This window comes from Portunus trituberculatus, chromosome 50 (assembly GCF_017591435.1).
Source record: "Portunus trituberculatus isolate SZX2019 chromosome 50, ASM1759143v1, whole genome shotgun sequence".
Lineage (NCBI taxonomy): Eukaryota > Metazoa > Arthropoda > Malacostraca > Decapoda > Portunidae > Portunus > Portunus trituberculatus.
Window position 1 is genome coordinate 29,988,322 of NC_059304.1, and position 14,643 is coordinate 30,002,964.

The 14,643-nt window shown below is 38.9% G+C and overlaps 1 protein-coding gene and 1 long non-coding RNA gene across 2 annotated transcripts in view; both read left to right on the forward strand.

Moving 5' to 3' along the window:
• The window catches only part of LOC123499957 (cytosolic 10-formyltetrahydrofolate dehydrogenase-like), a 330,856-nt gene that overhangs the window by 59,028 nt on the left and 257,185 nt on the right, over positions 1–14,643 (forward strand). Inside the window, exons 4-5 of the mRNA XM_045248489.1 lie at positions 10,024–10,106; positions 11,116–11,281. Coding sequence (XP_045104424.1) covers positions 10,024–10,106; positions 11,116–11,281 — 249 coding nt within the window. The remainder of the gene's footprint in view (positions 1–10,023; positions 10,107–11,115; positions 11,282–14,643) is intronic.
• LOC123500138 lies at positions 11,288–12,407 on the forward strand. The gene is made up of 2 exons (XR_006673185.1): positions 11,288–12,110; positions 12,223–12,407. It is a non-coding gene; the product is annotated as an uncharacterized LOC123500138 (long non-coding RNA).

Sequence of the window (14,643 nt, forward strand, 5' to 3'; positions counted from 1 at the left end):
GGTCAGAATGAATAGGGGATGGGCAACCAAACACAGGAAATAGTTTAAGAAAGCAGTCGATAACAGTCTGTGTAAATATGTTAGAGCAGTAATAAGGAAAAGGGAACCTTGAATACTCGTCAAGCATGACCAAAAAAATATTTGTTGCAGGAGGAAGAGGGCTTAGATCCAATGAAATCAACAGATATTCTGTCAAAGGGGAGTAAAACATGAATGTAAGTTGTTAGAAGAACCTTGGCTTTAATTCACTGCAAGTACAACACATGAAGCTTACTTTCTTAAAATCTTCAACAGAATGAGGTAAATTGTTAGATTTTACAAAATGGTACAGATGAGTGATTCTTGTGTTGCAAAGAAAAGAATATCATGAACTTTAAAGCAGACAAGGAGTCAACTGGAGCAAAATAAGAGTGAAAGAGAGCATCAGCAGGGAGGTCATCCTTACCAGGATGGTACTGGATGTCATATTTGTAGCCGGCAAGCTCTAGATGCCACTGTAGTGTTTTGTCATGGTTTTGGTGAGAGAGAAACATGTACACTCAACCCTCTGTTATTGCACCTAAGTGGTACCGTATTTTACGGCTTACAAGACGCACTTTTTTTTCCTAAAAAATACCCTGAAAAATACTAGTGCGTCTTCCAAGATGAATGTTGTATTTGTACTGTAAGGCAGCATCCAACCTCAAGTGAGCTTGGATACTTGACAGATAGCGACCTGGATTTGTATGTTGAGTCATTACATTATGATGTTAGCTTAAGTACCATTTAATTTAGCCTTTTATATTATGTAAACTCAGTACTTAGGTGTTACAAGTATTTACAATACCATAATCCTTCCTGCAGCCTACTCAGCGTGTGGAGAAAACGGGCCGCTCCCTCGTCTCATTGCAACACACACATACATGCACATGAACACACACACATCATGCCAGGTGCCTTTATACCTTTATTAATAGAACATCCAAGTGGCTTACTCATTCAAGCAAGAGTCAAAACTCCACTTGTGAATTGTATTCACATTGATAAAGCCTATGAAGCATGACTGCAAAATAAAATAAATACAAACTGCAGCACTGACATGTTCGGTTTGGGGGATCGGACAAGTGATTCCGTAATGTAAACAACAGGTCCAAAACAACTAAACTAAAACAAGAAGAGATGGACTGTTTCACTGTGTATATGTATTTACCTATGGTGTTTTTATTTACATAGTTTTAAATTTGTGGTGAGCGCTCCAGCAAATTTGTAATGAGTGGTGAAACAATAGTGTCTTGCAGACTCCTTGCTTCTGATGTTTTTGTGTTCAGTGGTCAGGTATATGGTAAATGCGTTCTTGTATGAAAATTACTTTTTTTTTCTTAGGAATTTCTTTCAAATATTAGGGTGCGTCTTCCAAGATGCAGCGTCTTGCAAGCCATAAAATACGGTACTTCTATCCCTGCACAATAGCCGGAATCTTGATAGCTGAAATGAAGAACCTATAGTAATAATTCAAAGGGATACTAGAACCTTCAAGCTGTTTTTTTTTCACTTTTTACCCAGTGATTATACCATATAATAGTATAAAAATGAAGAAATGATACAGTATAAAAAAAATCTGATCAAGAATCATGATAACAACACTCATTTTGAAGCATTGTATTTAATGTATTTGACAGCATACAGGATGCATGAGTGTATAAGATACACCCATTTCAGCAAGTCAAATTCAGGAAAAAATTAGTGTATTTAAGCATTTACAGTGGGCCCTTGGACTTGGGACACCTCTGATGTGGAACAATTCACACTTGTAACAAAAATTTCAATAATTTTTGCCTCTGGGGTTGGAACAAAATTTGGACTTGGAATCCGAAGATGGCTGAATCCAGCAAATCGGAGTGACACTAGTGCTATTGGCGAGGGATGGTAGACATCAGTTGCCACTTTGTTTAACATTCTGCGTTGTCGCCTTGTTCTTATTCCCAGCTGGGATCAGGACATTTGACCAGTTTTTCATTTGACCAGGGTCACTTAACCAGGTAGGATGGTGAGGATTATATATACAGGCAACCCCCACTTAACGAACGCTCACACAATGAAATTTCGCTACAACGAATGTTTCAATATACTACCATCTGCTCGTTTAACGAACACAAAACTCGCTTTAAAATTTTTTTATCCAGGTAATTTTTTCCAAGTTTGAAAGCCCTGCTGTATCATGCAAGCAGACAGGCTTTTGAATGCACCAGCGCCTCTCATGGACAAAACGCGCACCACTCACTCCCTCTAGTTCAAAACAATAACAGCGTCAGCAGCAGCTCATCTTCCCACGCTCTTCATGCCACCAAAATGCCCTAATGTTCCTAAGAAGACCAGGAAGTCTCTTACTCTTGAAGTGAAGCTGGATATTATTTATAAACACGAGAGAGGCAAGAAAACTAATAGCATTGCTCGCTACCATGGCTTGACTCCACCTACTGTCTACTATTTTCAAGTCAGCAGACTCTATTAAGAAGGCTGGTGAGACTGTACATTCTCGGCCCAGCTGTGGCGGTGCGCGGGTCGTGCGTTACCTCTTCCTGCTACCCACCACAACAATAGCGGGTATTTCAAACTCACCCTACCTGCCTGTAGCAAGCTTCCTCAAGAATGCAGATTATTATTCTACGCTAATATGGCTGAATGAGGTTCCATTGCAAGAACTACTGTAGTGGGGGATTTGATGCTGTCCAGTAGTGATTCTGATGACCACTACTCAAGTATGGATGATGATGCTGGATTCCATGAGGTGATCAGCAAGGCGGAAAAGAAGAGGAGGCGCGATGCAGCAAGGCTAAGTGAAGGCAGTGATACCTGCAAGATGCAGAATGCTAAGAAAAATCATGCTGGTAAGGGAGGTGATTCACGTGGTACCTCCTTGGGGATGGACGCCTCCTGCAGGAAGAAGATTGGCCCGAGATACCCTGTTGCAGCTCACTCTCATCTGAGCGACAGTGATAGTGAGGATGAGAGTACTCCAGGACCTAACCAGGTGGACATAAGATTGCAAGAGCAGAGTGGTAGTGGACAGGAGCCAAGTCGTAGTGGTCAAGAGCCGAATCGTGGTGGAAGGCAGAGGCTGTATTTTCCTCTCACGGAAGGCTTAGACTACAACAAAAAACTCCAGTGGACAGTCAAGCTTTGTAAGTACCATAAGGATTTTGAGGTTTTGTTCAAGGATGGAAAACACAAGCCATATGTAACTGTTAAAGATGAGCATGCTGTGGATTTTTTAACAACTGAAGGTTTTGATGGCCTTGTGATGGAAAAACCTGATGGAAGGGAGAAGTGCCACAAGGTTATCATATATGATGTTCCAACCCTTGTAGATTCTGACGACCTTTTATTTGATGAGAGATTTGTGTGGGTTAAGAGACGTGTAGTGAAACTGAAGGATGCAGTTTCCCCTAAGCCTCAGCTTGTTGCTTTGATGAAAGGGTCACTCCCTGAGAAGGTGTTTATTCCTTGCCTTGGATATAGGCATGTCTCTTTATAATGAAACTCCTGTTCTGTGTTATACATGTAGTAAATGGGGCCATATGCAATACAAGTGTTACAATGATTTCCGCTGTAGGTTCTGCGGTAAAAATCATGACTCCAGGGAATGTATTGCTAAACTGAAGGAAAATGTCAAGATTGTACCAACCTGTTGTAATTGTAGTGAGAGTCATAATGCTAACTCATGGCATTGTACAAAGAGGCCCCAAAGAAACCGTCGCAATAACTCTGACGTTAAGTCTAGTGAACCCTCTGGACATGTACAGGTGTTACAGAGTTCACAGTCAGTTAATGTGTGGCAGGAAAGGCTTGAGCAAAGGCAGGCCTCTATACCAGGAAATGTAACAGACCAGCTAGATACAGTTGCTCCCACACCACAGGTAGTTCATGTTCATGAGGATGTTTCTTTGAGGAAAGAAATTGATGAGTTAAGGAACCTTAAGGCTGATTTACAGAAGCAAATAGTGGAATTGCACACAGTAATCATGAGGCCTAGCTCTCATGTTGATACTGCTGTGAATTCTACTAAGGTGTTGTGGACACCACTGTAGAAACTAATGGATCCAATAATAATGTTTCAATGTCCCAGGAGAACAATCTACCAGTTGTCACTAGTGAAGTGAGATACCTGCTGGACTTAATCAGGGCCTATGTGGATAACCCAAAGGGTAAAGTGAAATAAAAATTGTTAAAGGTTGCCACATCTGTGGGGAATAAGGTTCAGCAAAATGGAAGTTAGAAATCTGTGCGTACTATCATGGAATATTAACAGTTTACAGAAACGGTCTACTGATGTACATGCCTATGTTCTTGAAAATAACATTGATGTAATAGCACTTCAGGAGGTTGGTATGAAAACAGATTGCTTGACCTTACGAGGATATCAACGCTTTGAGCTTTCAGCTGATCTACGTACTAACACAAGAGGTTTAGTCACATACATAAAAGCTGTATTCCTGCCACCCTCCACTCTGCTTATAAGGTCAATGGTACAGAGGTACTGTGTGTAAACGTTCGCGTTAAAGATTGTGTGGTGATTATTGTTAATACGTACATTCATGCAAATATGCTAAGATCTGAGAACCTTCTTGATTGTGTATTTAGTGATAAAAGTCTTTTGGTTGGGGACCTAAATGCTAGGCATAGGAGTCTAGGTAGCTTCTTTGGCAGCCAGAATTCCAATGGTTTTGCTCTGTGTGACATTGTTGATGCCTTTGGGAATGTACAGGTATTAGGGAATGGTAAACCTACGTATGTCAAAGGTGGCAGACTTGATTATGCTCTTCTTTTTAATATGAATGAAGTTCAAGCCTCTGCAGATATCCCGCATGAATTGGTGAGTGATCACTTTGCTTTGAAGGTAACTCTTGAGCTTGATAAGGTGTGTGGTCCTTCCACCAGGGCAAGGTACAGGCTGCAGGATGGCCAGCATAGGCAACTGATTAATAAAGTAAATGCTTGGTAATAAGATTACAAACACTCTGTCGATAATGTTGATCAGTTTTATGAAGCTCTGTTGCAAGTAATTGACCATACTTTAAGTAAGGCTACCATTTGGCAAACTTGTTCAGGTAGGAGATGTAAGTCAGCTTACTTTACTGATAAGCAAGTTAAGGGATGGAACACATTACTTAGGAAAGCACAGAGTTGATGGAGTAAAAATCCCTGTGATATCCAGAGTAGGACAGCCATGCTTGAAATTGCTGAATGTATGACGGATGTGAGACAACAAGCACGTACCAGGTATTGGAATAATTTCCGAGAGAGCATATCTAAGACGAAGAATTTGACAAGCATATGGAGGGAGATTAACAAAGTAAGCGGTATACGGAGTACAACTATTGCTCATCCTGATCCACAAGCTAAAGCCAGAGAACTTATTGATAAGTGGGCTCATGCCTCCAGCATTGCGAGTTTGCTTGACAATATTCAGGAATGTCTGAGACATTACCAATCCGGCAGAAGACAGTTGTTTGATGTCCAAACTGAACTTTTAAATGATTCATGTGTACCAATCACTAAAGATAAACTCCTGCTTGCTATAAAAAAGGGGAAATCAACAGCTCCTGGACAGGATGGGCTCACATATGATATACTAAACCATCTTGTTGTCATGGAAAACAGTCCCTTATTGGACTTATTCAACATGTCTTATGAGACAGGAAAGCTGCCAGAGCAGTGGAAGGTTGCCCTTATCCATCCCATTCCCAAAGGAGATCAAGATTACAGGCCTAAATCACTAACTTCTTGCATGTGCAAAATGATGGAGAGAATTGTCTTAAACAGGTTGTTGTATAAATTAGGTGATCATATGTCTGATAATTTATTTGGTTTTATCAAAGGTAAAAGTACAACAGATTGTGTTATAAAGTGCCTGAGCAATCCCAACATTCGCTGCAGAGTTTTTGTGGACTTGAAGTGTGAATTTGGCAAGGCAAACCCAGATGTTATTCTTGAAGCACTGGTAAATAAAGGCATCAAGGGACGCCTGCTCAGATGGATTGGGGACTATTTGATCGGATGCAGAGCAAAAGTTTGTTTTCAAGGCAATGAATCTGAAGAGAAAAGTTTTGAATTAGGCACCCCACAAGGTGGTGTTTTAAGTCCAACACTTTTCAATATATTAATGGATCAAATAGGCAGACACACTTTTCCTCATGGCACTCAAGTCTTGATTTATGCAGATGACGTCCTGCTGCAGTGTGTTAATGAAAGGGTTATGACTCAGGCACTTGCAGAACTTGATTCCTTGTGCTTACGTCTGGGGTTAGTGGTGAATGTAGGTAAGACCAAATTCCAATCAAGAGATGTGACTGACAGAGTTCTTATGCTTAATGGACAAAGGGTTGAAAGAGTTACTTATTATAAGTACCTAGGAATGCATATTGGCTTTAGTTCAACCAAAAGTGCTGTGAATCATGTTAACATTTGTAAGGCAAGGTTGAAACCATTGAAAGTATTAGCTAATAATAATGGATGTGGGGTAGGTATACCAGTATTATGGACCATGTACATTAGTATTGTTCGGTCAATTATTGATTATGCTGCCCCTGTCCTTGTATCTCTTCCACAGAACAGCCTGCGAGCTTTGGAAGTGGTACAGAATGAGACAATGCGAATCATATTAGGATGTGCAAGGACAACTAGAATTGACATTATGAGAATGGAACTGTATCTTCCAAGTATTCATTGTAGGGTTAAGGAGTTGGTCGTTGGTGCTGTCATTAGGATGACTAGAAGAGGGGATGATGCCTTAATATCCTTGGTGAACTCTTGTCAGAATTCCTGCTGCTCTGTTAAACTTAACAGTTATGGTAAAAAGTTGTATGCAGCCTTGTGTGAGTATGGGGCAGTGCAATACTGTGCACCTTTAGAGAAAACTGATAGTCTTCCACCTTGGTTGCATCATACAATTAAAGTGGATACAATTGCATGCCAAGAAAGATGAACTGTGTTCTCTAGAGCTGAAACAAATTTTCTCATCTAAAATTAATGTTTTACTAGATATAATGTTGTACATATGTATTGTGATGGGTCTGTTAGTGGTGATAAGGCTGGATGTGGTGCAGTAATTAGGGAATATTTTGAAGAGGGTGTCTATACTGATGTACATGTATCTAAGAGACTTGGGGATTTTTCATCTATTACAACTGCTGAACTACTAGCTATATATGAGGGACTGTTAGTTGCATCCGTGAAAGGTAAAGATATTTATGTCTTTGTTGATAGTCAGAGTGCTTTGTCCTCTCTTAACAGTTTTAATACTGTAAATGAGGCCTTGGTGGCTCATTGTAAAGCCATTGTCTTTCAACTAAAAGATGCTGGGCACATTGTGCAATTTTTGTGGATACCATCTCATGTTGGTATTTGCCTCAATGAAACAGCTGACAAGCTTGCAAAGGAGGCACTAAATAAGACTTACATAGATTCGGAAGCCACTATGAGTCTTAGTAGAATCAAGGGTGTCTTGATTAGTAGGCGGAGACAATGGGACTCTGAAATTATTGGCAAACTCATTGATAGTGGAAGTGAGAGTGTGAGACACTATGTAACTGTGTTTAACAACACCAATACTTGCTATGGGAAAACATCCCCTAGAGTGGACACTGTTATCATGAGACTACGGTTAGGGTACAAATATTGTTGGGAGTATGCCACCAGTCAAGATGGCATACCCTGCAAATTATGTGGTCAAGACAACTCTCACACTCTGCAACACTATCTATGTTTTTGTCCGAGAACTGAGGAGTTCCGTGATCTCCAGATCAGTGACACAACTTTGCAAGCTTGTCACCTGATAAATAATAATATTGTGCCCAACATCTTAAAAAAGTACAAACACTTTGCACCTAGGGTGTAATTTACTGTAACTATATGTACATATCTATATTTAGTAATATTATATCTATGTGTTACTACCTTTGTAAGGCCTCTCAAGGTCAGCTGGGTGGGCATCCCAGCATGCTGGCTGCCCCCTTTGATTCTTATATCAATAAACTATTTGAATTTGAATTTGAATTTGGTGAGACTGTATATTCCTTGCAAGCTAAAAGAACCACCTGAACTCATGACTCTGCAATGGATAAAATGGAAAGCCTTGTGGAAATGTGGTACACAAATTTTGTATGCGGTACAGTGATGTGCCCTTTGTTTACATTCCACAGGTTGCCTGTTAGTGTCTCTCCTGCTCCACTCTCCTTTCCTTCATAAATTCAAGATCATCAACATAATAAAGTTACATACATACATAAGTGTACATTATAATGACTTAATTAAACTGCCTAAATGTTTAACTTCATTATTTTTACTTTCATTAAACCTTTCACTGTACTATGATGCACTCTTGCTTTGTTTAGTCTCAGTGGAAGTTCAAGTTAGGGGTTAAACTTGTTATAATTGGTTCGCTTAACCCGTCCACTGCAGATGACACGGTGTCGTCGGTAAAAAATTCCAAAGACTGCAGACGATGCACATTATGCGTCGGCAAATAAAAATATTCGTAGAATATTCCCAATGCATTACCGAGCTCTCAAATTTTGACAGAGTCATCCCTGAAGACTGCCCGTGCTTTGTTTATGTACATGACCTTAGATGAGGCTTATCTCATGTCAGTCATTTACAGTAATTCACAACACAATACTCCTTTGTTTCACAACACACAAGACTCATTTCACTCATCTGTTTCACAGCACTCATATCACTCATCTGTGACAACACATCACTTATCTACCTCACTATATATGCTATCGCTCATACTATTCTGAGAGAGAGAGAGAGAGAGAGAGAGAGAGAGAGAGAGAGAGAGTATTACTGTCATGTGGTCATTTCTCTTATTGTTTTTTATTACTTTTGCATTCGCAGATAATCATTACGAACATGCCTTGACAATTTGAGGTACAAAAACATTAAATACATGCAGTAGACAAAGTAAAACATAAATGGTGACCAATACGGCAACATCATCAGCTGGTATTTACCGCTCACCACAGTGGGCATAGAAAATGCCTGGCTCAGACACGTTTTGGCTTATAGTGCAAAACTTTACATATACAACAGGTACTAAGAACTCATTTTTCTTTGGTTTTAGACCACAAGGACTCCATTTCCGCAATAAAAAAAAATTGCTCAAACCCGCTGCACTGGCGGTACATGTTTTGAAAAATAGTGCCACAGCGGACGGGTTAAAGAAAATTTGCTAACGAAGGGTTTTTAGGAACATAACTCATTCGTTAAGCAGGGGTTGCCTGTATAGCCCTCATCCTGAAAAAGAAGAAAAAAAAAAGTTAGATTTAATTATGTGGTTCTATAAGGTATTTTGCAGGTTTATATATAATCCCTTCAGCATGATGACACATATTTTGCACCATCGGGGTGCTCATGACATATCCGATGACTCACATATTGAATCATGGCTGCTTTCTGCTAATATGGTATGTTTTTTTTTTCTGGATACTGTATGAGATCTCTCAGACTGTAGGTTGTATATGATATGATGGCTTAATTGAGTTTCATCATTAGTACAAAGGTGTATGATTCACTTGTACCAATGCACCATGCTGTAAATGGTTTTGCTTTATTTATTTTTTTATGGTACCAATAGATTTGTTTACCATAAAAAAATTAATGTTTTCCCTCATTTGTCATCTTCAGAAAATGGCCAATAGAATTCAAACTAATTTTTTCTTATGAAATTTGTGTGGGTTTATTTCCTAATGTACATACTTATTATGAATAATCACATACCTTCATTATTTCTGTAGAGGAGAGAGAGAGAGAGAGAGAGAGAGAGAGAGAGAGCTGCCTCTGAGTCGGGTATCTCCCCCACCCCCACTCAGCCGGGATATGGTGCTGAAAGCTGTTTTCTATTGCCCAGAGTGAAGAGGATAATTTAGTAGAAGCCTAATTTTGAGTTAGTGTCTTAGAAACTCATTTCTTTTAACTCTGTTTATCACTATGTGGTATAATTTCCTACTCAGCTGTGATGGTGCTAATGAACTTAATTTGCAGGTGATCAACCATCCCAAGAACAAATCCATATGCTACCATCCATCCATCCTTCCTCGTCATCGTGGTGCCTCTTCCATAAACTGGCATGTATTTGCAATTGTTAATGTCATATATTTGTTACTTTAATTTTTTCTCTTTTTTTAATTTTCTTTTGAATCCTTATTGCAGAGGAGTGCAAGTAGTTTATTTCAACTTGCAAACTTTCCTTGAAGAGTAATAGTTAGGAAGGACATGATGAAATAATGTTTGAGGTCCTATTTGAAAAGAAAAAAAAATTGATTTTTTTTTTCTTTATGTAAGAGGAAAAAACTGGCTAAGGGAAACAAAAGCCATAAAACAAAAAAGACACACTGAGATGCCCAGCCATGATCAGGATCAAGTAAGTTAGCAAAAAGAATGGTATAAATGTATTGAAATCATCATCTTAAATGAAGCTCAACTCATATATACATGGAAATATAGAAGCAAATCGGGAGTTCCAGAGTTTATCATAGAAAGAGATAAATGATTGAGAGAGAGTGCTGGTTAACATAGTTAACTTAGTACACTGTCCTGTGGGACTTCATAATGTATTGGTTATGGTAAATGTCATTTATTTTGACTCTTAGTGGACTGTGTTGTGTTTGAAAAGCAATCCTTGAACCAATCATGTATCACTCCTTGAATGCCATAATGTTTTAATTTGCAATAATACGTCTCGTCTGATGGTATTGAAAGCTTTACCAAAGTTAATAAAAATACCATAACCATTAAGCATAGTAGATATTTTCAGAAGAACTATTAAATGCATTGAAAACTAAACTTCTTTGTTATAACTTATTTGCTTTCAAGATGGTTAAAGATTTCTTCATTCATTTTTTTTCAAGATTTTTGGAGAATGTACTGAGTAGTGATATTGGTCTGTAATTATTAGCTACCTCCCTCTCATCAAGGAAAGTGTTTCTATTGCATTTATTTCTTTTCCAGTTTAGTTTTACTTTTGTCGAAGGATAGTAGTTCTGTATTTCTCAAAATGATAAAAACTTAGAATATTGCTATAACTGTGCCTGTACCTGCCTGTTCTGATAATTATGGTTAATTCTCTTGCTTCAGGACTCTGATGTGTGGGGATAAGAAAGCTGGCTTTTCCATCTTTTGGGCTGATGATGGACTGGACACAGGCCCCATCCTCTTGCAGCGTGAAGTGGATGTAGATCCCAATGACACTGTAGACTCTCTGTATAACAGATTTATGTATCCAGAAGGTATTAAGGCAATGGTGAGTTTTTGACACATACAAGATTTTTTAACAGTGACAAATGAAATACAGATTGTCCTCACATAATGACAAGGTTAGGTTCATATGAAATTCTGTTGGTTAGCAAAATCATCATTAAGTGATAGTATTAGTTTAGACCAAGAATGAAAACCTATGTTCTCTCAAGGACCACTTTTTCTGACACTGGCTGTGTGCCATATGGGAAAAAAAAAAAAAAAAATAGTATTTTTTCACATTTTAACTTGCCTTCTAATATGACTATTACTAATTCACAGTGTATATTCAAGATTATGATGGTGCCGCATTCTGAGTTCATTAATAACTAACTTGATATAAGTTACATATAGCCCAGTACATAACATGAATATATAATATATCATTCATTCATGACTCATGGTTTTATGAAGTAGCATTTCTGAACAGCATTATGGGCCTGATCAAATAGCGCTGCAGTTCCTGTGCGGCCTGGAGGCCAGAGGTTTCCCATCCCTGGTTTAGGCCCATGTCTGATAATTTTAGATATTATTTTTGTCTGGTCATTTGTGAAATATTTTGTACATTAAATACTATGGTTTCTCAGAGAAAAGAAAGGTAAGTATTTTATTTATTCTAGAAATAAGCAAAGGATTTGAAAATTTCATATTCTTGTTTGAATGTGTAAAAATCTTGCAGTATACAGGTATTTCCTGATATATGATTGGGTTATATTCCTGAAAATGCAATCAATAGAGTGAATGATTGTTTAAGCAAACTGAGATTGAATCTAAAAAATATAAATGCATTCCAAGACCCTTTAAAACTCATAAAAAACACAAAATAGCATATTTAGGTACAGTTATTGAGTGAATGATTGTTTAAGCAAACTGAGATTGAATCTAAAAAATATAAATGCATTCCAAGACCCTTTAAAACTCATAAAAAACACAAAATAGCATATTTAGGTACAGTTATTGCCTAAAGTAATGAGATACATGTTATGTGAATAGAATAAACACAAGAATAAAGCTGTAGAATAAAATGAAAAAAGTATTTTTGCAGTTTAGAATGTTTAAATAGGCTTTGGCTAAGACAGTGTTTCTTAAACTTTTTTGTGCAGCGGACCCCTTTTATTAAAATTACTCATGTAGCGGACCCTTTATTATTATAATTTTCCTCTTGAGTTTGAAAGTGTTTGCAGGTCATAATATACTGAAATTACAACTGAATTATTTATTACTGGCTTATCTTCAAAATAAATGTTTATATTTTGCTTAACATAATTTCCACAACATTGATAATTTTGCATACAATTTTTCATTTGGTGCTACAAAAATAGGAATTTATGACGTTTTGGCCGAAAATTTGACTGAAATCGATATTAAAAATTATCCTGCGGACCCCTTGGAACATTCCACGGACCCCTGGGGGTCCGCGGACCACACTTTAAGAAACACTGGACTAAGATTAGAAATAAGGATGTGACCCCAGATGCCGGATGCTGATCCACCCATTGACAAAACTGCACCCTCCATTGATGATGTCAAAGAGGTTGTGGCAAAGTTGAGGAGTGGAAAGGTAGCTGGTACCTGTAACATCAGTGCGGAGCTGCTCAAAGCAGGTGGTGAGGCCATGATCAGTGGGCTGCATGCTGTCTTGACTGCTGTATGGCAGTCAGGTACCATTCCCCCTGACTGGAGAAAGGGATTGGTCATCCCTATCTGGAAGGGGAAAGGGGACTGCAACAATTAGTGCGGTATAACAATGCTCAGCGTACCAGGCAAAGTGCTTGCCCATTTATTGTTGATGTGTATCTGCAGTCACCTGCTGAAACACCAGAGACCTGAACAGTCTGGGTTCATGCCCGGTAAGTCAACAACTGACTGGATCCTAGTGCTTCGCGTACTGGTGGAGCGCCGATTTAAGTTTTGACAAGGGATGCTTGCAGCCTATGTTGATCTCAGGAAGGGGACATCCACAAAACTCATGGCTGCCGCAAGTCGTTGTCTCTTGCTGGGAGTTTCTTTGCACGGGAAGGGAGCCTGCATGGAGACTTGCGAGGGGAGACTGTCTGGAGTGGTGCCATAGGGTAGGCGAGGCAAGGCATATACTCCCGTGATTGACTGATTGATTGATTGCTGTGACCCCTGTAGTATGCGGTGTGTTGCTGAGGAGGGGACTAGGAGATGAATGGCTTTCCAGGGCTATTGCAGTGAATTACATGTAACCGTCGGCTATTGCGCCAAATTTGGGCCAAAATAGCCGCTCCATAGCTGAAAACACAATAGCCAAATTGAACAACTAATGGTGAAAATTGTTATTGGTGCCGCAACCACAAATTTTACTCCTAATATCCCTCATTTTTACCTTTTTTTTTTAATTACTGTAAAATCCATTGGTACCAATTAAAACATGTCAAGGTTATAACAGTAATGATGATAATAATAAGAGTAATAATAATAATAACATTAATAATAATATTAATAGTAATAATAATAATAATAGTAATAATTATTATTATTATTATTATTAGTAGTAGTAGTAGTACAGTAAGTCCTCACAGATAGCGAGTGTTATAGACTGGCAAAACCCTCGCTACATGTGAAACCGCTATCCGAGAGGCAAACTTCTTACCTAAAAAGATGAAAATAGTCTGAGACTCCAAGTCTGACTCCCTTATTTTCCGTGTATAACCACCTATTTAATACAAAATTAGAACTACTACTACTACTACTACTACTACTACTACTACTACTACTACTACTACTACTACTACTACTACTACTACTACTACTACTATGCCTGCTCTGCCACTAAAATACTTCTCAGTAACCTTCAAGGAAGCCTTTATTTCGTCTTTTTTCTTTCTCATGTTACGCACACTCGACTCTGGTACACCCATCACTTTCACAATTGCACAGGTTCTAGCTCCGTCTTCAATCATTTTGATTATCTTCTTTTTTTCCTCAACACTCCACTGCTTCTTAGGGTTACCCCACATAGTAAATTTTCTTGATTTCGTTACTTTCTTGCCCTGCCTCTTGTCCGGTCCATCCCCACCATCTTGCCCACCACTTGGAGGTAATCCAGAGGTAGATGCCATGATCACTTGGCTAGAAAATGCAGCCCCAGGGAGACAAAAAACCACAATGAAGCACGTGTTGTGGTTTGTTGTTGTTGAGTGGCGCGGGAGGGAAACAATAATGTATGAATATTGCCACGCGCTGAGTCAGTATTGCCAGCGTTTCACTTGGCAACACTGCAGCCCACCCGCTCGCTCGGCGCTTGACCATCAAGCATCGCTAACTGTGCAGCGGTAATCGCTAGGAGAACGTCGCCAAGTGGTCGCTATCTGCGAAATTGCTATGCAAAAAAAACGCTATCCG